This window comes from Cherax quadricarinatus, chromosome 37 (genome assembly GCF_038502225.1).
Source record: "Cherax quadricarinatus isolate ZL_2023a chromosome 37, ASM3850222v1, whole genome shotgun sequence".
NCBI lineage: Eukaryota > Metazoa > Arthropoda > Malacostraca > Decapoda > Parastacidae > Cherax > Cherax quadricarinatus.
Genome location: NC_091328.1, coordinates 3,502,852 through 3,525,683, shown reverse-complemented (window position 1 = coordinate 3,525,683; position 22,832 = coordinate 3,502,852). Strand labels below are relative to the sequence as shown.

The window sequence follows — 22,832 nt, the reverse complement described above, 5'->3', positions numbered from 1 at the left end:
TTGCCTACCTGCTGGTTGAGTACGGTGCACTCTCTCTGGCTTCTATTTTGTCATCTGTCACCGTGGTGTACATTTATTATTATTCCATCTGTACATATTGTACACAGTGTACATACCTGTATATAGTGGGTGGTGGCAAAATGTACATTATAGTCTACTGCTGAGTTTGTTTCCTCTAATTCCAATTACGACCAGGTCTCACAGGTCATTCATTACCTGTGTTCGTAATAGCGTGATACTAAGGTATACGTAAGAGCAAAACGTTGTCAACGGAGAAGCTCTCTTCGAACCTGCATTATGTTTGCTCACAGGATGCTTATATTCGCCCCTCGGGGTAATTAAAAAAAAGTAAGAAATCTTGTTGGCTGATCGACTTTCTAAAGCAACTGATTGTTATCTTAGTTTCTTATCTCTTATCTCCGTCATCCTGAGTATATGTAGTGGTGTGTCAGCTTTCTCTGACATCGGTTGATGTCAGCAGTTCACACATTTATGCTAGCGTGGGCTGCGCATTTCTCAACCGTGTACATAGCCTAACCGATACATTTATCGGTGTCTGCCCTGTCTGTGAGGCCTAGTGTCTTGATATGGGAGCTGCGCATTATATTTTAGATATAAATAGGTGCGTGCTGGCTGAGGCAAGCAAGTTACGGGAGGATGTTGGTGTCTGTAGTCTAGAGCACTGATCGTCTCTCTGCCGGAGAATGAACGCATCTTACAGACACATCTCCAGCGATAACCTCAGCTCCTTGTTGCCGCCACCATCACAGCTAACCACAGTTACGATCAATCACAGCCGACAGAATCGCCAAAGCTCTCAACCACTGCCACTAGCAGCACCTCGCCACCGCCACCACCATCATCATTCGCCAACAACAACAGCAATAGCAGCAACGCCTTTTCTAGGAACCACACGCCATGTTTTCCCTTGGTGGGTCGTGTTTCTGCCTCCTCTTGGTACTCCACTTCAGGTGTGTCTTCGGAGTACATGCAGCGATCGAAGAGGAGCGCTCAGGTTGGTAGTTCGTAGCCACAAGAGCAGAGCTGTGAGTGTGGTGTCCCGTGTTCAGTGTTGTAGTTACAGGGGCATTGTTGTTCGTGGTGTCCCGTGTTCAGTGTTGTAGTTACAGGGACATTGTTGTTCGTGGTGTCCCGTGTTCAGTGTTGTAGTTACAGGGGCATTGTTGTTTATAGTGTCCCGTGTTCAGTGTTGTAGTTACAGGGGCATTGTTGTTTATAGTGTCCCGTGTTCAGTGTTGTAGTTACAGGGGCATTGTTGTTTATAGTGTCCCGTGTTCAGTGTTGTAGTTACAGGGGCATTGTTGTTTATAGTGTCCCGTGTTCAGTGTTGTAGTTACAGGGACATTGTTGTTCGTGGTGTCCCGTGTTCAGTGTTGTAGTTACAGGGGCATTGTTGTTTATAGTGTCCCGTGTTCAGTGTTGTAGTTACAGGGGCATTGTTGTTTATAGTGTCCCGTGTTCAGTGTTGTAGTTACAGGGGCATTGTTGTTCGTGGTGTCCCGTGTTCAGTGTTGTAGTTACAGGGGCATTGTTGTTTATAGTGTCCCGTGTTCAGTGTTGTAGTTACAGGGGCATTGTTGTTTATAGTGTCCCGTGTTCAGTGTTGTAGTTACAGGGGCATTGTTGTTCGTGGTGTCCCGTGTTCAGTGTTGTAGTTACAGGGGCATTGTTGTTTATAGTGTCCCGTGTTCAGTGTTGTAGTTACAGGGGCATTGTTGTTCGTGGTGTCCCGTGTTCAGTGCTGTAGTTACAGGGACATTGTTGTTCGTGGTGTCCCGTGTTCAGTGCTGTAGTTACAGGGACATTGTTGTTCGTGGTGTCCCGTGTTCAGTGTTGTAGTTACAGGAGCAGAACTCAGCTCGTGGTATACCTTCTTCAGTGATCAATTTATCAAAAAAAAAAAACAAAAATTCAAGTATTCCACTGGATATAAAACGTAACAGTGTATCATCTTATGGAATTACATTCCAGAGTTCTATCAAACTCTTGCTAGTATACTTTCCTCTCTGCTTTTTTCACAGTGTGCTTTTGCGACCTCTTGTTGTCCCCGTTATTGGCGCTGAGTAATCACATTTACCATTGCCAACTTTAATTTTACCGTCTTGTTTGTGATAATCGTGATTTCTCTTCTCTTTTTCCTCCTCATATCGAAGATAAATTTTTCGACGTTTTCGTTTTTTTTTTATTCGTGCTGTTGACCCATTCTGTCGCACACCTTTGATCTTTTCTTTATTTTCCATCTGTATATGTGTGTGTGTGTGTGTGTGTATGTGTGTGTGTGTGTGTATGTGTGTGTGTGTGTGTGTGTGTGTGTGTGCGTATTCCTATATCTGCGTATACATACATTCAGTATCATCTACGAAGTGAACAAGCAAAAAAAACTAAGATTTCTAGTTACAAAAAATCTTTGTCACAAGTACTAAGGGTATCAACACCTGAACGGTGTAGGGAAAAAAGCACGCATGCAAAACATAGGTTCTATTATGAAACGTATCGCCTACAGAGAGCGAAATATCTTATAAAAAGTCCTAAGTGTTGTTGTATACAAGTCTGCCTTGTCAGAGTCATTCATATTGTATTGGTTATCTTGTTGAAGCACACTGCGGGGAGGAGGGTGCTGGATGCTGTGTGGGGGAATGTGCACGTGTCATTTGTAGTGAGGAGAGTGTTGGATGCTGTGTGGGAGGATCTGCACGTGCCATCTGTAGTGAGGAGACTGTTAGATGCTGTGTGAGGGTATCTGCACGTGCCATCTGTAGTGAGGAGAGTGTTGGATGCTGTGTGGGAGGATCTGCACGTGCCATCTGTAGTGAGGAGACTGTTAGATGCTGTGTGAGGGTATCTGCACGTGCCATCTGTAGTGAGGAGAGTGTTGGATTCTGTGTGGGGGATCTGCACGTGTCATCTGTAGTGGGGAGACTGTTAGATGCTGTGTGGGGGGATCTGCACGTGCCATCTGTAATGAGGAGAGTGTTGGATGCTGTGTGGGGGATCTGCACGTGTCATCTGTAGTGAGGAGAGTGTTTGATGCTGTGTGGGGGGATCTGCACGTGCCATCTGTAGTGAGGAGAGTGTTGGTTGCTGTGTGGGAGGATCTGCACGTGTCATCTGTAGTGAGGAGAGTGTTAGATGCTGTGTTGGGGGATCTGCACGTGCCATCTGTAGTGAGGAGAGTGTTGGTTGCCGTGTGGGAGGATCTGCACGTGCCATCTGTAGTGAGGAGACTGCTGGATGCTGTGTGGGGGATCTACACGTGCCATCTGTAGTGAGGAGAGTGTTGGTTGCTGTGTGGGGGGATCTGCACGTGCCATCTGTAGTGAGGAGACTGCTGGATGCTGTGTGGGGGATCTACACGTGCCATCTGTAGTGAGGAGAGTGTTGGATGCTGTGTGGGGGGATCTGCACGTGCCATCTGTAGTGAGGAGAGTGTTGGATGCTGTGTGAGACTACACGTGTCATCTGGACAACAAAGTGGACACTTATCACGACCGCTGAGCAAAGTTCACAGCAGAGTCCATGAATCAAGGCCACACTGTTGATAACTAACATCACGTAAGCAAGTTGAGTTGTGATTTCTTTTCAGATGAAATTCGCAATTCAAGAGTAACGATCATTTTGTCAGATATGTTAAAGTAACTCCGCGAAGGAGTACAATATTTACTAAATTTAAGATGATCTATATCTTCAATGAAAGTTCCTGAACCAGTTAACATTCTTCCTGCCATCCCCAGCACCGTAACATTCTTCCTGCCATCCCCAGCACCGTAACATTCTTCCTGCCATCCCCAGCACCGTAACATTCTTCCTGCCATCCCCAGCACCGTAACATTCTTCCTGCCATCCCCAGCACCGTAACATTCTTCCTGCCATCCCCAGCACCGTAACATTCTTCCTGCCATCCCCAGCACCGTAACATTCTTCCTGCCATCCCCAATACTATAACATGGTTGAGATATATTTTTTCCCGAAAATACCCAAGATCCAGAACATCCTGGGCGGGTGCCATCAACAGTGTGTAACCCACATTAAAGTCACACTGAAACCAAAACAATTGCCTTTCCCAGACGTCCTACAATACAGAGGCGGAGTTAGACTTTAACAGTTTTTATCACAGACTATAGTAAACGTGTCTGTCATCCGCACTGTCAACAGCGAACGCAAGACAGATAGATAGATAGATAGATAGATAGATAGATAGAGAGAGAGAGAGAGAGAGAGAGAGAGAGAGAGAGAGAGAGAGAGAGAGAGGAGTCATGAGAAACAGCTCTTTACTTCAGCAACACTGTTAGCGACATATCTCAAGTCGTGTGTTATATCAGAATACACAAATAACCCGCACATAGGAGAGAGGAGCTGCATTTAAAGGTTTAACAGAAGCTTAACAGTAAAAAAATGAATGAGTATTTTATTATATGCAATTAAAAAATGTCTAAAATATTTACGTATCGGATTCTTCAGGGATAATATTGTAATAGCTCTTAAAATATTAAACGAAAATATTTTATTATGGGTATTTGACGTTATGATAGTCGGTGTGTTGATAAAATAGTTTGTGACCAACTGGAGCGAGACACAAGCAACAGATTAATCTTTTAGTGAGATTGTGTTACGCTCTGTGTAGAGCTCTAGCGACACAAGCAACAGATTAATCTTTTAGTGAGATTGTGTTACGCTCTGTGTAGAGCTCTAGCGACACAAGCAACAGATTAATCTTTTAGTGAGATTGTGTTACGCTCTGTGTAGAGCTCTAGCGACACAAGCAACAGATTAATCTTTTAGTGAGATTGTGTTACGCTCTGTGTAGAGCTCTAGCGACACAAGCAACAGATTAATCTTTTAGTGAGATTGTGTTACGCTCTGTGTAGAGCTCTAGCGACACAATCAACAGATTAATCTTTTAGTGAGATTGTGTTACGCTCTGTGTAGAGCTCTAGCGACACAAGCAACAGATTAATCTTTTAGTGAGATTGTGTTACGCTCTGTGTAGAGCTCTAGCACAGTTTACTACATCATGAAGCTCTACAGAGAGCGCTAAACGTCGCTTCAGTTAAGCTCGTTTTACAACCTCTGTCATCGTCTTCAGTGTTCAACTTTTAGATGCCATTTTTCATTCCTCAGTGCTAAATCCTCAATGGTAAATCCTCAATGGTAAATCCTCAATGCTAAATCCTCAATGCTAAACCCTCAATGTTAAATCCTCAATGCGAAATCCTCAGTGCTAAATCGTCAATGCTAAATCGTCAATGCTAAATCCTCAATTCTAAATCCTCAATGCTAAATACTCAATGGTAAATCCTCAATGGTAAATCCTCAATGGTAAATCCTCAATGGTAAATCCCCAATGCTAAATCCTCAATGGTAAATCCTCAATGCTAAATCCTCAATGCTAAATCGTCGATGATAAATCGTCAATGCTAAATCGTCAATGCTAAATCCTCAATGGTAAATCATCAATGCTAAATCCTCAATGCTAAATCCACAATGCTAAATCCTCAATGCTAAATCCCCAATGCTAAATCCTCAATGCGAAATCCTCAGTGCTAAATCGTCAATGCTAAATCGTCAATGCTAAATCCTCAATGGTAAATCCTCAATGGTAAATCCTCAATGGTAAATTCTCAATGCTAAATCCTCAACGCTAAATCCCCAATGCTAAATCCTCAATGCGAAATCCTCAGTGCTAAATCGTCAATGCTAAATCGTCAATGCTAAATCCTCAATGGTAAATCCTCAATGGTAAATCCTCAATGGTAAATCCTCAATGCTAAATCCTCAACGCTAAATCCTCAATGCTAAATCCTCAATGATAAATCCTCAATGATAAATCTTCAATGGTAAATCCTCAATGGTAAATCCTCAATGGTAAATCCTCAATGGTAAATCCTCAATGGTAAATCCTCAATGGCAAATCCTCAATGCTAAATCCTCAATGCTAAATCCTCAATGGTAAATCCTCAATGGTAAATCCTCAATGGTAAATCATCAGTGCTAAATCCTCAATGCTAAATCCTCAACGCTAAATCCTCAATGCTAAATCCTCAATGCTAAATCCTCAATGCTAAATCCTCAATGGTAAATCCTCAATGCTAAATCCTCAACGCTAAATCCTCAATGCTAAATCCTCAACGCTAAATCCTCAATGCTAAATCCTCAATGCTAAATCCTCAATGGTAAATCCTCAATGCTAAATCCTCAATGGTAAATCCTCAATGGTAAATCATCAGTGCTAAATCCTCAATGCTAAATCCTCAACGCTAAATCTTCAATGCTAAATCCTCAATGTTAAATCCTCAATGCTAAATCCTCAATGGTAAATCCTCAATGCTAAATCCTCAACGCTAAATCCTCAATGGTAAATCCTCAATGCTAAATCCTCAATGGTAAATCCTCAATGCTAAATCCTCAACGCTAAATCCTCAATGGTAAATCCTCAATGCTAAATCCTCAATGGTAAATCCTCAATGCTAAATCCTCAACGCTAAATCCTCAATGGTAAATCCTCAATGCTAAATCCTCAATGCTAAATCCTCAATGCTAAATCCTCAATGCTAAATCCTCAATGGTAAATCCTCAATGGTAAATCCTCAATGCTAAATCCTCAACGCTAAATCCTCAATGGTAAATCCTCAATGCTAAATCCTCAATGGTAAATCCTCAATGCTAAATCCTCAACGCTAAATCCTCAATGGTAAATCCTCAATGCTAAATCCTCAATGGTAAATCCTCAATGCTAAATCCTCAACGCTAAATCCTCAATGGTAAATCCTCAATGCTAAATCCTCAATGCTAAATCCTCAATGCTAAATCCTCAATGGTAAATCCTCAATGCTAAATCCTCAATGGTAAATCCTCAATGCTAAATCCTCAACGCTAAATCCTCAATGGTAAATCCTCAATGCTAAATCCTCAATGGTAAATCCTCAATGCTAAATCCTCAACGCTAAATCCTCAATGGTAAATCCTCAATGCTAAATCCTCAATGCTAAATCCTCAATGCTAAATCCTCAATGCTAAATCCTCAATGCTAAATCCTCATGCATCTAAACTAACTCTCCACGTTTGATTGCACATTAACTTGTCAATATCTTAAAAGGTGTCAAATATTCCTTCTCACACACACATTAAGTTGTCTTAAAGAAACTGGCAGCAAATCTTTTTAAATCTTCGTAGCGTCTTGACATAATTATTAATTCTCTCATTACTCTCGACACTCCCTCCAGTATTTCTTAATTATTTACGCTGCAGGTTGCAAGACGGCAGATAGCACTAGCATCAGCAACCCTTTGCAAGATTCTGCCGTCCTGCCTCGGCGAAACACGGAAGCCTCTGCAATGTTTTCTTCTATTGCAGGATTGCTGACCATAATTTCTTTCCCTTTGAATAAGAAGAATGAGAGGAAATTTTGGCACACTTGCCCTTTTATTTCAGATATATTCTTATTTTTATGTTCTTTGTGTGTGTGTTCTTATTAATATTTGTTATTCCTGTAATACTGATTTATTATGGAAGGAAACAATAATGTATATATATATATATATATATATATATATATATATATATATATATATATATATATATATATATATATATATATATATATATATATATATATATATATATATATATATATATATATATATATATATATATATATATATATATATGTATGTATATAGATGCATAGATAGATATAATGTATATTATGTATATGTATGATTTATCTAGAATGTTTACAAATCAGATGTTTCTCTGTGGGTAGGGAAGGTGATAGAGGGAGCACTGACCAGAGCCAGACTGGCTACTCACCTGTTCAAGTACTTCTCTGATGACTACCCGAGAGGCCTGCCAGGTGAGTGACCCACACACACACACACACACACACACACACACACACACACACACACACACACACACACACACACACACACATACACACACACACACATACACACACACACACACACACACACACACACACACACACACACACACATGTATCAAGAGAACTTAACCATCACACCCCACTGAAGGGTTACCAGAGGAGGATCTCTATTGCTATAATTACCTACAGCTACAATTTATTTCTATTATTTGACTATAATATGTAACAAGGTATCATTAAGTTGCTGGTGCAACTAATTTTGATAGATATAAAGTACTGCCTACTATTCCCCAAGCGTCTTTTATCCCAAATGGATTTAGTGTTTTGAAAGTAATATTCTCTCTCTCTCTCTCTCTCTCTCTCTCCTTTCTCACTCAGCTTTGAAGTTGGAAGACCCAATGGTCTTCTCAGAGTCCTACCAGCTGACCAGCGGTCTTACTATCTGGGACCAGCATCTTCACGGTCTCTCCCACTTTGAGATTGAAGCAGCCGCCTTCAACCTCTCCTCCCTCACGGTAAGTTCCAGTCATAACTGAGACTCGAGTTACAGAACAACTTCTCCTGCAAAGTAAGTCTTGTTTTCCGTGGCTTGATGTCTGGATGCTGCATTTCATGTATGGGATGGTTAGGGATGGGTGGAGAGAGTGATGCTACTGGCATAAATAGTCATCCTTGACACTGGGGTTTTATACGACTTAGTATTGGAACCTGTGATGATAGACAGTAGCTGAACGTTAAATTTATTGGGAGAAATAGGTTTAAGATAACCGTAAAGTCTGTCTTGAGTTATGGTTTCTGCTGCACTCCTGGGGGGGGGGGAGGTTCATGTAAAGAAGAACGATCTATCTGCATTGTGTTTTAATTTGTGATAAGCAGTTATTACTGACTTTCTAACAGCTACGTGCGGCCAGCAGTAACAGCCTGGTTGACCAGTCCCTGATCCAGCGAGAGGCCTGGTTAAGGACTAGGCCGCGGGGGCGTTGACACCCGGAACACCCTCCAGGTCTGTAGACTCCAGGTATGTAGACTCCAGGTAGGTAGATTCCAGGTATGTAGACTCCAGATATGTAGACTCCAGGTAGGTAGATTCCAGGTATGTAGACTCCAGGTATGTAGACTCCAGGTAGGTAAGCTCCAATTAGATCGGCTGCCTCCATCATACAATCTAGACAGAGATAATATAAATGCAGAAACTAATACGTAACCGAGCTATATTAGCTATCTAGTTTGAATTCAGAATTTAATGCTGTGTAATCCAAATCATTGAGGTTATTCAGATCCATAAATTTTGAATAGCGTTATTCAGTAATTAGTAGGTTATCATTATATTAATTTGTAATATCGACTACAACCTCAATGGCAGCCTCGAAGTACAGTTGGTGTGTCCTCAAAATAAATTGTGTCTTCGACTATATGAAATAAATTTTACGAAGCAGAAGAGAAGAGTATTTTCTGTAAGTTAATGAGTTCGTGGATGTTGATAACGTGAGAGAATGCTGGATGCTAGAAACTAATTCCAAGACAACGGTTAGATACTACTCAGGAGCTGGTGTGATAGTATCCTAGGGACTAAGAAGTAACTCACCCATCAAGACAACAGTAAGATACTACCCAGGAGCTGGAGTACATCCCAAACCCAAAAAATAATCCCGAGTATACAAACACCTGTATTCCTTGAGGCCATCGCATGCCAGAGGTAAAGCGGGCAGGAGGCTAGCGTAGACTTAGCAATAAGAAGCACAGCTACCACCAGATACTTAACTTTTACAACGAGGAACGCAAGAGTGTTGCCACAATGCAGCGCAGACGAATAACCAAGAGGAATTATGTGGCAATATTTGACCAGCAGCGTTTGGGATACAAAGAATGGCGTGCAATGTGTTATGTATTGCCACGCTTGGCACCTCTTCCTCCTCCTCCTACCTCTCCCCCAACACTTCACCACCAGGAGGGCTAATATTTGTCTTTCAACAAAAGTGAATATTTATGTAAACGCTAGCCAAGGTGAGGGCAAATAAAAGCAACTTGAGCAACGATAGTAACTAGACGGTAACGACAAGGAGGTAACAACAGTGTGAGCCAATGGACTACACTGATGTGATCTCAGCCTGTGTAATCCGCGATGCAGGCCAGGTTTTATGGCCAAAGGGAGAAAGGACTTCATAAATGAATAATCCAAATTCCCAGCTGTTGCTTTACAGCACACCTGACATATACTGCAGACACATGACACCTCATGCAGACTGCATACACCTGAGGCAGACTTCAGACAAGTAACACCTGACGTCGACTGCAGACAAACGACACGTCTCCAGCAGGTTACTGTCAGCTGGACACCGGAGATCTCTGAGCAGATAGGTCAATACACACTAATTACGTAAACCAAAAATGTCCAGAATGATCGTCACAAAACCGCAGCAGCTACAAGATAACTTGTTGCTGATTAGGAAAAAATACCCTGACACGGGGCATCACATTATGCCCCATATAACGTTCATATCGTACGTTCGTATTGCTTCATTTCCAGAACGTACACAGTAAGAAACCAACGGTATATTTCAACTGTTTCCTCCCACTCTGTAAACATACCGTGTAATCTCAATTATCGTTCCTCTGCGGTGTCTCATACAGTTTCAGGTCGTATTAATCATATACAGCACCAGAAATAAGGCAATAAAGATGACCAGTATGTCTAATTCCCCAGGTCCAGGTGGACGCAAGGCTGCCAGTCTTGTGGGCTTCTGGACAGTACCTGTGGAGGGCCACTATGTTCTGGAGTAACGACGAGGCAGGTGCAACCAACATTACTCTACACGACATCCGCCTGTCATTCCGATCAGTCGTCGTTCCTGACGCCGACGGACGACTTACTCTAGTCGCCGGGAGCACCGAAGTAAGTTTTCTACTCATTTACAAAACTGGATAAATTAGTTGTGTGTAGTGATTTTATTATGTGTATATTATAGTGTATAATTTAGCCCAGCTTAGGTAAACTGGATGGTTTATTTACCCCAGAGAGAAAGAGGGAATGGAGGGAGGGAGGCAGAAACGAAAGGAGCAAAGAGAGACAGAGACAGAGAGGCAGAGAGATAAGCAGAAAAACAAGCAGACAAAGAGGAAGGTCGAAAAAAGCAGAGTGGCAAACTCAAATTACCGAGCCAAAGAGGAAAAGACTAATTACGCAGAGAACAAAAATACTGGACCAGGAGGAGACTCATTAACACTGGCTGCACCTGCACAGTGTTGTTGTCCCTAGACTCATTAACACTGGCTACACCTGTACAGTGTTGTTGTCCCTAGACTCATTAACACTGGCTACACCTGTACAGTGTTGTTGTCCCTAGACTCATTAACACTGGCTGCACCTGCACAGTGCTGTTGTCCCTAGACTCATTAACACTGGCTGCACCTGTACAGTGTTGTTGTCCCTAGACTCATTAACACTGGCTGCACCTGCACAGTGCTGTTGTCCCTAGACTCATTAACACTGGCTGCACCTGCACAGTGTTGTTGTCCCTAGACTCATTAACACTGGCTGCACCTGCACAGTGTTGTTGTCCCTAGACTCATTAACACTGGCTGCACCTGTACAGGGTTGTTGTCCCTAGACTCATTAACACTGGCTGCACCTGTACAGTGTTGTTGTCCCTAGACTCATTAACACTGGCTGCACCTGCACAGTGTTGTTGTCCCTAGACTCATTAACACTGGCTGCACCTGTACAGTGTTGTTGTTTTAGAAAGACACGTAAGCAAACACTATGACATATTTATTAGAAAACGTTTCGGTCCTGGGACCTTGATCACTTCTAACATACAGAGGTAGAAAGACATTATATATATATATAGGCGGAAAGTGAGGTGTGAGTGACGCACGTGACCTGAGGAATGTCATGTTGTGATGAGGACGGGTAGACGATGAAATCATGTGACTCCTGTGTTGTTGGGTTGGTGTTGCTTAAGTATCATGTATGCCAATGTTTTTGAAATTTTGTAGTTTCCGGTGTTGCGTTCTATAGTGTCGGTGATGGCGATTAGTGAGGCTTCTAGGCACCGTCGGCGTCTGAGGTCTGGTTCGGTGAGAACGAGTTGTGCCTCATTCCATTTCATCAAATGCCCCGTGGAGTCTCTGTGGAGGACACAGGCGTACCTTACATCGTCTCTGTTAGAGGCATTTCGATGCTCATTCAGGCGGACTGCAAGTTATCTGCCTGTCTCGCCTACATATTTCTTGGGACAGAACCCACAGGGGATAGTGTAGACGCCTGCTGTAGAAGTTAGAGGTGTGGGGCTGAGTTTCGTAGTGAGGTCTTTGATAGATGATGTGTTTATGGTGGAAACGTTGATGTTACTCATAGCAAGTGCACGGCGAGTATTCGTGGCAACATCGCCACATGGGAGTACTATGAACTGCTTAGGGGGCTGTTCCATGGGCGGTTTGTTGAGGATAGCTTGTGCCTTGAGTCTGCAATCTCGGATGAAGAAAGATGGAAACTGAAGACGTGTAAAGGCTTGTGTTATGTAAGTGCATTCTTCTAGAAAACAAGGGCTGGAGATGCGAAGAGCTCTCAAGAAGAAGCCAATGAGGACTCCTCTCTTAGTGCGGGTGTCTGGGTGTGAATAAAAGTATATAAGATCGTCCTTGTTGGTAGGTTTTCTATACACTTTGAAGAGAAGTTTGTCACTGTCGGGAGATCTGCTGTTGTCCCTAGACTCATTAACTTTATCTTCACCAGTTAACTGCCATATTTCCGATGTCATCACAAAGCAAGCTAATGTTTTTTTTTCTAAATCATATTCTGGTCATTACGTTATAAATCGGTTCTAGTCATTGATATTAATAAATTTAGAAGAAAAGGGAAAACATCCCACCATTTGTGCCGAAAGAGATTTAGGGCTATTAACCAAACACCCTCTGGTAGTGTCACACCACGAGAGAAATACGCCTAAATTTGAACGTTTCCTGGGATTTTTATTAATTTATTGTTAAACACACGTTTATGTACGTCTGCATAACCTGATATAAACAAAAATGTGGAAAATAGTTTCTGTAAGTAACCTCTGCTCCTTATTGAGCTCCGATCAACCACTGCACTGACCTCTGTAGCCGAACCTCTGATTTTCCCTCAGCTGGAGATGACCTACAACAGAACGGAGGTCAGCTTTGAGAACCTGTCATCCACGTATCACCTGGGTGTCAACACTGCGCTCCCAGTCTTCCTCCCAAGCCTTGTTAAACTGGTAAGTTCTTCTATCTGTTTTTCCTTATCTAGAATCATAAAATCCACAAAGCATTTCCTCATATCATTTATGAGTCGTGTGTGTGTGTGTGGTGTGGGTTTTGCATGAGGATGTGCTTGTGCACCTGCAGGTCAAGGAGTGGCTGGTTGAGGAACTCAACCCAGAGCTTCAGAAGTTGGCTGACGGCTGGTACTTTCCTGACTCCACCTCACCTTTCGATTACCTGATGACCAAGGTAAAGACTGACACCCTTCTCCCATTTCTATGTGTAACGTGGAAATATAAAGTGAAAATATTTCGTGGAAGCGGAACTTTAGGTATTCAAGAGGAGATTAAGATATATGTATAGAGTGGAAAACTAATATTTGCACAAGACTTCATTCTCTGGAGACTTATTTCATGTATTTAATAAACCCCAAATGGGTTAAAAAATCTTAAATAAAACCTCCAGTGGATGAAACCTATAGATAAAGCCTAGTGCCCGAAAACCTTAAAAAACCAAAAAGGTTTCTTTGCTCTAAGTTCCTCTTTACTTCCCGCTTTCTTACCACTGCTTTCTCCTCCTTGTGAAGCTTCGTGGTTATCTGCGTACCACGGGCATGGAGCCCTGGCGTGTGGGCAAGATGGCACTGTACCTGGGGTATGGCTTCACCTTCAAGGTAAGATCTCCTTTACTGTATCCAGGAGCACATCTCACGATGTGTGTAATCCAAGTTCAGTGCTAAGGACCTCTCCGAGTTTGCAGTTTACTGTAAATGGTAATAATAATAAAGTTATTAATATTATTATTATTATTATTGTCAATGCTATTTTATCCAATATATATATATATATATATATATATATATATATATATATATATATATATATATATATATATATATATATATATATATATATATATATATATATTTCTTCTAGATGGACAACACCGTCGTGAGTGGTCTATCTTCTCTTCATAGAAACAAAGACATCTTCGTTAAGGTTATGGATCACACCTTCATCGTCTTCGCACAGGTGAGAACCAGGAGAAAGAAAAAAAGATAACTGTACGTGACAGATTGATATATGTGAAGGTTCCTACGTCCAATGAGGAAGCCGGTGTAAGGTAGCTTCTTTCCTTTCTTGAGCTTAATGAGCGGTGATCTATCAGGCCGGGGAGGAACCTGTCTATCGCCACAGTTGGTGACATAACAGCTAGAAAGGTACAAGGAAAATGTGAACTTCTGATTGTAAAATAGCATTAGAGTGTTACTTTAAGGATTTAGTCTCAGACTTTCGACTTTTCCTGAGCCAAATCTCGAATGCTGTCTCTTTGATTTTTTGTTCAAACTGTTGGGTTTGGTTAGAAGAGTTACATTTTTACCTTCAAGTGGGAAGAACTGTAAAAAGTAGAAAGAAATACGAAATAGGGAATGAAGATGATAGTTTTATGATGTAATCTCCACATACAGTAAATCTGTTCCAGTGGGACAAAAAGCCGACAGACAAGTAAGGCTCAAACTTGTGCGAAACGCCGTCTAATAAAGTTTCTTTGCACCCTTTACGGTACATACTGCATGTGCCAAAAAATATCGATTTAAAAACTACGAAGGAAACTCATTTAATTACATCAAACCTTAATACAGTGGACCCCCGGTTAACGAACTTTTTTCATTCCAGTAGTATGTTCAGGTGCCAGTACTGACCGAATTTTTTCCCATAAGGAATATTGTGAAGTAGATTAGTCCATTTCAGACCCCCAAACATACACGTACAAACGCACTTACATAAATACACTTACATAATTGGTCGCATTTGGAGGTGATCGTTAAGCGGGGGTCCACTGTATTCTTAACGTGTTCCCCTCCCCCTAGTGGAGGCTAAGACAAACCCATCTAAAGACAACTGACTTCCAGGATTACTAGGGTGAACTGTTGTGGACAGGTAGGGGCACAGCAGGTGAAGGTGACTGGGGAGTGGTGGGTGCCATACCTTTTGGGGACCGGCGGTCACCTAGAGGCTACGATCGACACCTTCAGCGCCACCTTCGAAGTCCAGCAGAAGGTTGACATGAAGAGCCCAGCAGTACTCAGGACTCTCGACTGCCAAATTGGTAGGTGAAATGAGGTGTTGTGGTGGTGGTGTGGTTGTAGGTAGTAAGTGGTGTGGTGGTAGTTAGTGGGGTGGCACCTGGTTAATGTGATGGTGATGATAGCTGCTATTGTAATGTAGATTACAGTACGTTTTTAATCATAATTTAGTGTGGTATAATACCACGTTAAGAGGGAACTTTTTATTTACATTCGGATTAGTAGAAGAAGTCAATGAAATGCATATATTAACAGAGTAATATTGTAAAATATCCGAAGAAGATTGTCGGATAGTTTGATTATTGACTTTTATTGTAAGCATTAATATTTTTATTTTGAAATAGAAGCTGACTATTGTTTGTAAAAGATGAAGGAAGTCGTTGTTTACATTTCAAGATAAGGTAACATACTGTTCTATGGGGACTAGAATATGTTAGGAAGAACGTAGCATGGTTTAAACGTCGTAAGAGTGTATCTATCAGAGTAAATACACCGAGACGGTACATAATCTCTACTTTCGTACAGATTACCAAACCTTTGACTCTAACATTGAATAGTCTGCTTCTCTGATTGTTCTTCTTCCTCGTTTTAATTCTCTTCTCCTTACTCGTCATTCACGTCATCTTAATTCCATCCCTCCTCAATTATATTTTTCTTTCATGAATTCTTAAAAATACTGCACGAGTGACTTGTTTATATTCCTTCAGTGCCCCATTCAATGAGGATTTCCCGCTACACAGGTAACATGGCAGTGCGCACCACTGGTATGGGCTCCTTAGATTACCTGGTTGAGGCAGCAGTCAACATTTTGCCAAATGTCTTCAGAAATGAAATTGTGAAAAAGTTTGAGCCCGAGCTGTGGAAGGTATGGTTGCAGGGGTCGAGTCGAAGCTCCTGGCCCCGCTTCTTCTTGTTTGTGTATATGTGTATGCGTTGTAACTCTGAGTTCTATGAGTATTTCTGGGTTAGTGTATTTAGTGAATATAAAAGTCGTGAAAGGCATCACCAGTAGAATATAAGAGTTTGTTGAAAGTTGTATATTGTCTTGAAACCTGTTGAAGAAGCTTACGACCCGGAGCCAGGCCTCGACCCCCCATGGAGGAAAATCGGTGAGTGCACACACACACACACACACACACACACACACGTATTTACCCGTACCTCATAAAGCTAGAATTTAAGGATTATGTGGGAATATATAAGTGAATATCGAAGTGTTTTGTGAATATTTCACTAAGTTGGCTAGTCAATCTGTTTTCCAATATAAGCTTTAAAGAGGAATAAATCATTTATAGTGTCGTATGTCATCAAGCACGCACGCAAACTCTCATTACCCTTGATTACTTATGCAATATTTAACAGTGCAAATTGTACTTTTTATTGCAAGTAAGCGCCTTCAGTTTATTATCAAGGGCTGTGAGACGTTATTGTTGTGTTAATGGTTAAGCTTTAGTGGTGTTGATACTACATTAACCCACCACTACTCCATTATAAACACTTGGCTCCGTTAAACCTCTTATCAGATGTTATTATGAAAAACGTTATTGTTATTATTAGTAGGAGAAGTAGTAACAGAAGTTGTTGTAGTAGTGGAATTTGCAGTAGTAATACTAGTAGTAGCAGTATTGTTATTATTAATGATATTCTCATTATTATAATTATTATTATTATTATTATTATTATTATTATTATTATTATTATTATTATTATTATTATTATTATTATTATTATTATTATTATTATTATCATTATTATTATTTTTTATTGTTAACACATCAGCCGTCTCCCACCAAGGCAGGGTGGCCCGAAAAAGAAAATCTTTCATCATCATTCTCTCCATCACTGTCTTGCCAGAAGGGTGCTTTACACTACAGTTATAAAACTGCAACATTAACACCCGTCCTTCAGAGTGCAGACACTGTACTTCCCATCTCCAGGACTCAAGTCCAGCCTGTCGGTTTCCCCTGAAACCCTTCATAAATGTTACCTTGCTTACACTCCAACAGCACGTCCAGTCTAAAAATCCATTTGTCGCCATTTGCTCCTAACACGCTCACGCATGATTGCTGGAAGTCCAAGCCCCTCGCACACAAAACCTCCTTTACCCCCTCCCTCCAACCTTTCCTAGGCTGACCTCTACCCGCCTTCACTCCACTAGAGATTTATACACTCTCGAAGTCATTCTAATTTGTTCCATCCTCTCTACATGTCCGAGGGGTTGTTGAGGTGATTCGGACATGTAGAGAGGATGGAACAAAATACAATGACTTCGAGAGTGTATAAATCTGTAGTGGAGGGAAGGTGAGGTAGAGGTCGGCCTAGGAAAGGTTGGAGGGAGAGGGTAAAGGAGGTTTTGTGTGCGAGGGGCTTGGACTTCCAGCAAGCATGCGTGAGCGTGTTAGATAGTAGCGAATTATTGTTATTATTATTATTATTATTAGTTGTAGTAGTAGTAGTAGTAGTAGTAGTAGTAGTAGTAGTAGTAGTAGTAGTAGTAGAGTAGTAGTAGTAGTAGTAGTAGTAGTAGTTTTTTATTATTATAAAAACGAAGAGTTAAACCAATGTGAATTATTCACTACAAATAACTCTGTGATAGCACCTTCGTCTCACAACGGATGGACCCGGGTTCAATCCTCTGGCGGGCGGAGACGTACAACCACTTGTACCTGCTGCCAGTGCTCGCCCAGTATTAATTAGACACCTGTGCGCTAACAGACAGTTCTAATTGGAATCCTGGAGAAGGATAGAATGTATAAATATAACCTCTGAAATGAGCTCAAAGAACGGTTCAACCAGAACTGGTTACGGCGTTCCCTGCAGATATTTGACCCGAATTGATACGAGCAGTAAAGGTTCGCTGTACATTTGCCACCTTTGCACTGCTCGTATAAATTCGGGGCAAATATCTGAGCCGCTGGGAACCCAGATGTATGCGTCTGGAATCCGACTTACGATTGCGGGCAGCGCCTGGAGTCCCTTGAGGTGGGTTTCCGCTTTCATTGTGTAGTGTAGGTTACCTGTTAATACTTTACTTGATCGGTATTTATATTCCTGTTCAGAAATGAGTAGCGTAATTTATTAGTTTGAGAAGGTGGCAGGACATGTAAGGTTTGTGTGTTACACGAAGGTATTCGATTAGTGGATATATGTATGTGGGTGTGTTTATGTGTGTGTACTCACCTAATTGTGATTGCAGGGGTCGGGTCATAGCTCCTGGCCCCGCCTCTTCACTGGAAGCCACTAGGTCTACTCTCTCCCTGCTCCATGAGTCTTATCATATATCTTCTTAAAGCTATGTATGGATCCTGCCTCCACTACATCACTCTCCAGACTATTCCACTTCTTGTGTGTGTGTGGTAGCAGTAGTAATAGTAGTAGTACTAGTAGTAATAGCAGTAATAGTAGTACTAGTTACTAGTTGTCAAAGGCACTGCGCTGATGTTTCTCCTTCTCTTGTCACCGCTGACAGGCCATCCAGAAGCAGTTGAACCAGATAGACCTCCGTCAGTTGTTGCTGCAGCAGGTGGTGACGAGCCAGGACCCTGGCTACCACAACCACCACTACCAGTCTCCTGTAACTTCACCACCATCACCGCCATCGCCACCACCATTACCACCGCCACATCACCTCCGACACCACCATCCTACAGTACCGCCTCTGTCGCATCCCAATAAATCGAAGCGTTTACGTTCACTGGATAAATAAACCTATTCCTTTGTTAATTTATAAGTTCTCTCCCGCAGAAGCCTTTAAAAATTATATATATATATATATATATATATATATATATATATATATATATATATATATATATATATATATATATATATTTACTGAAATCGAAATATACAGATTTTTTACTTGTGTCTCAGTTTTTTGCCCAACTTGTTTCTCACTGTTTATTAATCACTGATTTAATTTCATTATAAGAGCTAAACCCATGTAGATCAGCGCAATACGTGGTGAAGGCTCGATCATCCGTCTGCCTATTTCTCAGAGGTAACATACACGGAGGTGATCTCATCACCTGTAAAGCATTAACGGGACTAAACATTTACCCTGAGGGACGCCATGTTTATAAACCTTTATCACTGTACTAGAACTTGCTGTAAGTGGTCTAATACATTAGCTAGAGAGGCTAGTTACTACTATCCGGGATGATTTTGTGATAGCCCTCTCCACTTAACAGTAAGTAGGTACCTGGGTGTTAGTCGACTGGCATGGGCTGCATCCTGGTGGCAAAATTGACCTAATTTGCCCGAAATGCTGTGCATAACAAGGGGCTTTCTATATAATGCATCATAGATGTCAACTATGATCTTAGTCGTATCACATACTTGTAGAAATAAATATATTATTATTATCATTATTATTATTATTATTATTAGTAGTAGTAGTAGTAGTAGTGTAATTATTAATACTATTATTATTATTATTATTATTATTATTATTATTATTATTATTAGTAGTAGTAGTAGTAGTAGTAGTAGTAGTAGTAGTAGTAGTAGTAGTAGTAGTAGTAATAATAGTAGTAGTAGTGTAATTATTAATACTATTATTACTATTATTATTATTACTATTATTATTATTACTATTATTATTATTATTATTATTATTATTAGTAGTAGTAGTAGTAGTAGTAGTAGTAGTAGTAGTAGTAGTAGTAGTAGTAGTGTAATTATTAATACTATTATTATTATTATTATTATTATTATTATTATTATTATTATTATTAGTAGTAGTAGTAGTAGTAGTAGTAGTAGTAGTAGTAGTAGTAGTGTAATTATTAATACTATTATTATTATTATTACTATTATTACTAGCTTGGAACATACTCTGCTCCAAGCTGCAACATCAGGGCAACACAAGCCAATGTTCAATATTGCTGATATTTTTAAAGGAAAATAATGATCTAGAACAGTTTTTACCGCAGACACCGAAGGATCTTATTCGCAAAGCAAAGAGACTCAGAAACTTAGAAATTCACTAGAAAGAAGTCATGAAAGAAGTCATGAAAGAAGTCATGAAAGAAGTCATGAAAGAAGTCATGAAAGAAGTCATGAAAGAAGTCATGAAAGAAGTCATGAAAGAAGTCATGAAAGAAGTCATGAAAGAAGTCATGAAAGAAGTCATGAAAGAAGTCATGAAAGAAGTCATGAAAGAAGTCATGAAAGAAGTCATGAAAGAAGTCATGAAAGAAGTCATGAAAGAAGTCATGAAAGAAGTCATGAAAGAAGTCATGAAAGAAGTCATGAAAGAAGTCATGAAAGAAGTCATGAAAGAAGTCATGAAAGAAGTCATGAAAGAAGTCATGAAAGAAGTCATGAAAGAAGTCATGAAAGAAGTCATGAAAGAAGTCATGAAAGAAGTCATGAAAGAAGTCATGAAAGAAGTCATGAAAGAAGTCATGAAAGAAGTCATGAAAGAAGTCATGAAAGAAGTCATGAAAGAAGTCATGAAAGAAGTCATGAAAGAAGTCATGAAAGAAGTCATGAAAGAAGTCATGAAAGAAGTCATGAAAGAAGTCATGAAAGAAGTCATGAAAGAAGTCATGAAAGAAGTCATGAAAGAAGTCATGAAAGAAGTCATGAAAGAAGTCATGAAAGAAGTCATGAAAGAAGTCACCCAAGTCTTAATAATATCTGGATTTGTTTGTAATATTATCAAATACAACATAATGCAACATAGTTACGAATGGAATCAAGCAACTGAGGGTGAGTTGATCTTGTGTGTGTGTGTGTGTGTGTGTGTGTGTGTGTGTGTGTGTGTGTGTGTGTGTGTGTGTGTGTGTGTGTGTGTGTGTGTGTGTGTGTGTGTGTGTGTGTGTGTGTGTGTGTGTGTGTGTGTGTGACATATTTCACCACCAGTTCGCCCCAGATCTAATTCTCTCCTTTTTTTCGGAAAACCCATCCAGCACTTCGATCTAGCCCCCTCCCCGCAACAATAGCTCCCCCCGCAACAATAGCTCCCCTCCCCCCCCCACAACAATAGCTCCTCAGCCTCGTAACTGGATCACTCAAGCCTGAAATACACTCCAAAGAAGAAGACGGAGAAAGAGAGAAAAGAAGAAAAAAAATGCTTATTGACACAGAATTTATTGAGGAGTTTTGGGTAAGATGAATTAAACCGTAATCGTTCGCGAAGCAAAGTAAGGGCCACGTTGGCACTTGGCACTGTGCTTATCGACCCTCGTTGGCTATTATATTTGCTGTGGTCGTCACCCACTGCTACAGAGATCCGATGGTATTACTATTCATGTTATCGCTAGAGTTACGACACCTGTTCAATGGCTGTCATTTCTCAAAGGAATTCCTTGTTGTGCTTAAAATACAGCAAATAACTCTTTACCAATACCACAGTTTGAGAATGGTACTGAAAGCTGTGTGGTAGGGGTGTAGTGGATGTGTGGAGGGTGTGTGGTGGGTGTGGTGGGTGTGTGTGGGTGTAGTGGGGGTGTAGTGGATGTGTGGAGGGTGTGTGGTGGGTGTGTGTGGGTGTAGTGGGGGTGTAGTGGATGTGTGGGGTGTGTGGAAGGTGTGGAGTGGGTGTGGTGGGTGAGTACTGGGTGTGTGTGGGTGTAGTGGATGTATGGGGTGTGTGTGGAGGGTGTGGAGTGGGTGTGGTGGGTGAGTAGTGAGTGTGTGATGGTGTAGTGGATGTGTGGATGTGTGGAGGGTATGTAGTGGGTGTGTGGGGGTGAGTAATGGGTGTGTTGGGGTGTAGTGGATGTTTGGGGTGTGTGGAGGGTATGTAGTGGGTGTGTGGGGGTGAGTAATGGATGTGTTGGGGTGTAGTGGATGTTTGGGGTGTGTGGAGGGTATGTAGTGGGTGTGTGGGGTGAGTAATGGGTGTGTGGGTGTGTAGTGGATGTTTGGGGTGTGTGGAGGGTTTGTAATGGGTGTGGTGGGTGAGTAGTGGGTGTGTAGTGGATGAGTAGTGGGTGTATAGTGGACGAGTAGTGGGTGTGTAGTAGGCGAATAGTTGGGTGTGGTGGGTACAGTGGGTGTGTACTGGGTATGTAGTGGGCATATAAATGATATAAGATACCAAGACTATAATAGACAAATGTTGTATTAAAACTTCAACAGACAAACTTTTACCAACAGACATAATCAAGCCGAGTGTGTGGGCGAAACATCGTCTGTAAGAAAACCATATAACTGCATTTATGGCTCTTGAGCATCGCGTTGACAATCCATACCACTCCCTCTCAAAGAAGGAAAATAAACTGAAACACGTCTCGCCCTCAATAATGAATACACATAGACTCGATAAAGTGTTATCAAATTCGAAATGTCGGTCTACAAATAAAGATACGTTTACCTCAACCTTAGGAGAAGACGCACTTGAAGCGTGCGCGTCGAGACTGTGGTCGTATCCTGCGTTGGAGCGCTGGTGCTGGCCAGAGTTTCGGTGATAATCCACTTCACTCTATATTTCATCAGTGCATTCAATAACAGCCGTGATTTACGGCTGTTCTGCTGGATGTGGCTCCGCAGTGGCATGACAGAGAGCCGTAATCATTGCTCCGTTTTGCTTACATTGCCTTAGTGTTATTTATGAACAGATAACGAGACACACAACGCTAACGGAGGGTAAGGAGGGGGGATATTGAG

At 41.2% G+C, this 22,832-nt stretch overlaps 1 protein-coding gene and 1 long non-coding RNA gene across 4 annotated transcripts; one reads left to right on the top strand and one right to left on the bottom strand.

Moving 5' to 3' along the window:
- The first annotated feature begins 437 nt into the window (after positions 1-437).
- Positions 438-19,078, top strand: LOC128704180 (uncharacterized). Of its 3 annotated transcripts, none has more exons than XM_070091795.1 (11): positions 439-1,015; positions 7,781-7,870; positions 8,282-8,418; positions 10,608-10,796; positions 13,033-13,143; positions 13,274-13,378; positions 13,716-13,802; positions 14,065-14,160; positions 15,070-15,238; positions 15,956-16,080; positions 18,685-19,078. In XM_070091795.1, exons 1-11 carry the CDS (start codon positions 919-921, stop codon positions 18,919-18,921), a joined length of 1,443 nt encoding a protein of 480 aa, XP_069947896.1. In that variant the 5' UTR covers positions 439-918; the 3' UTR covers positions 18,922-19,078. The 3 variants fall into 3 exon arrangements, with proteins under 3 accessions (XP_069947897.1, XP_069947896.1, XP_069947898.1); XM_070091797.1 differs by lacking the exon at positions 439-1,015 and adding an exon at positions 2,647-3,573; XM_070091796.1 differs by lacking the exon at positions 15,956-16,080 and having other exon boundaries at positions 438-1,015.
- Positions 8,930-22,832, bottom strand: LOC138853687 (uncharacterized). Its single transcript, XR_011392849.1, has 3 exons — positions 22,540-22,832; positions 13,692-13,892; positions 8,930-9,068 (listed from the first exon to the last, which is right to left on the bottom strand). It is a non-coding gene; the product is annotated as an uncharacterized lncRNA (long non-coding RNA).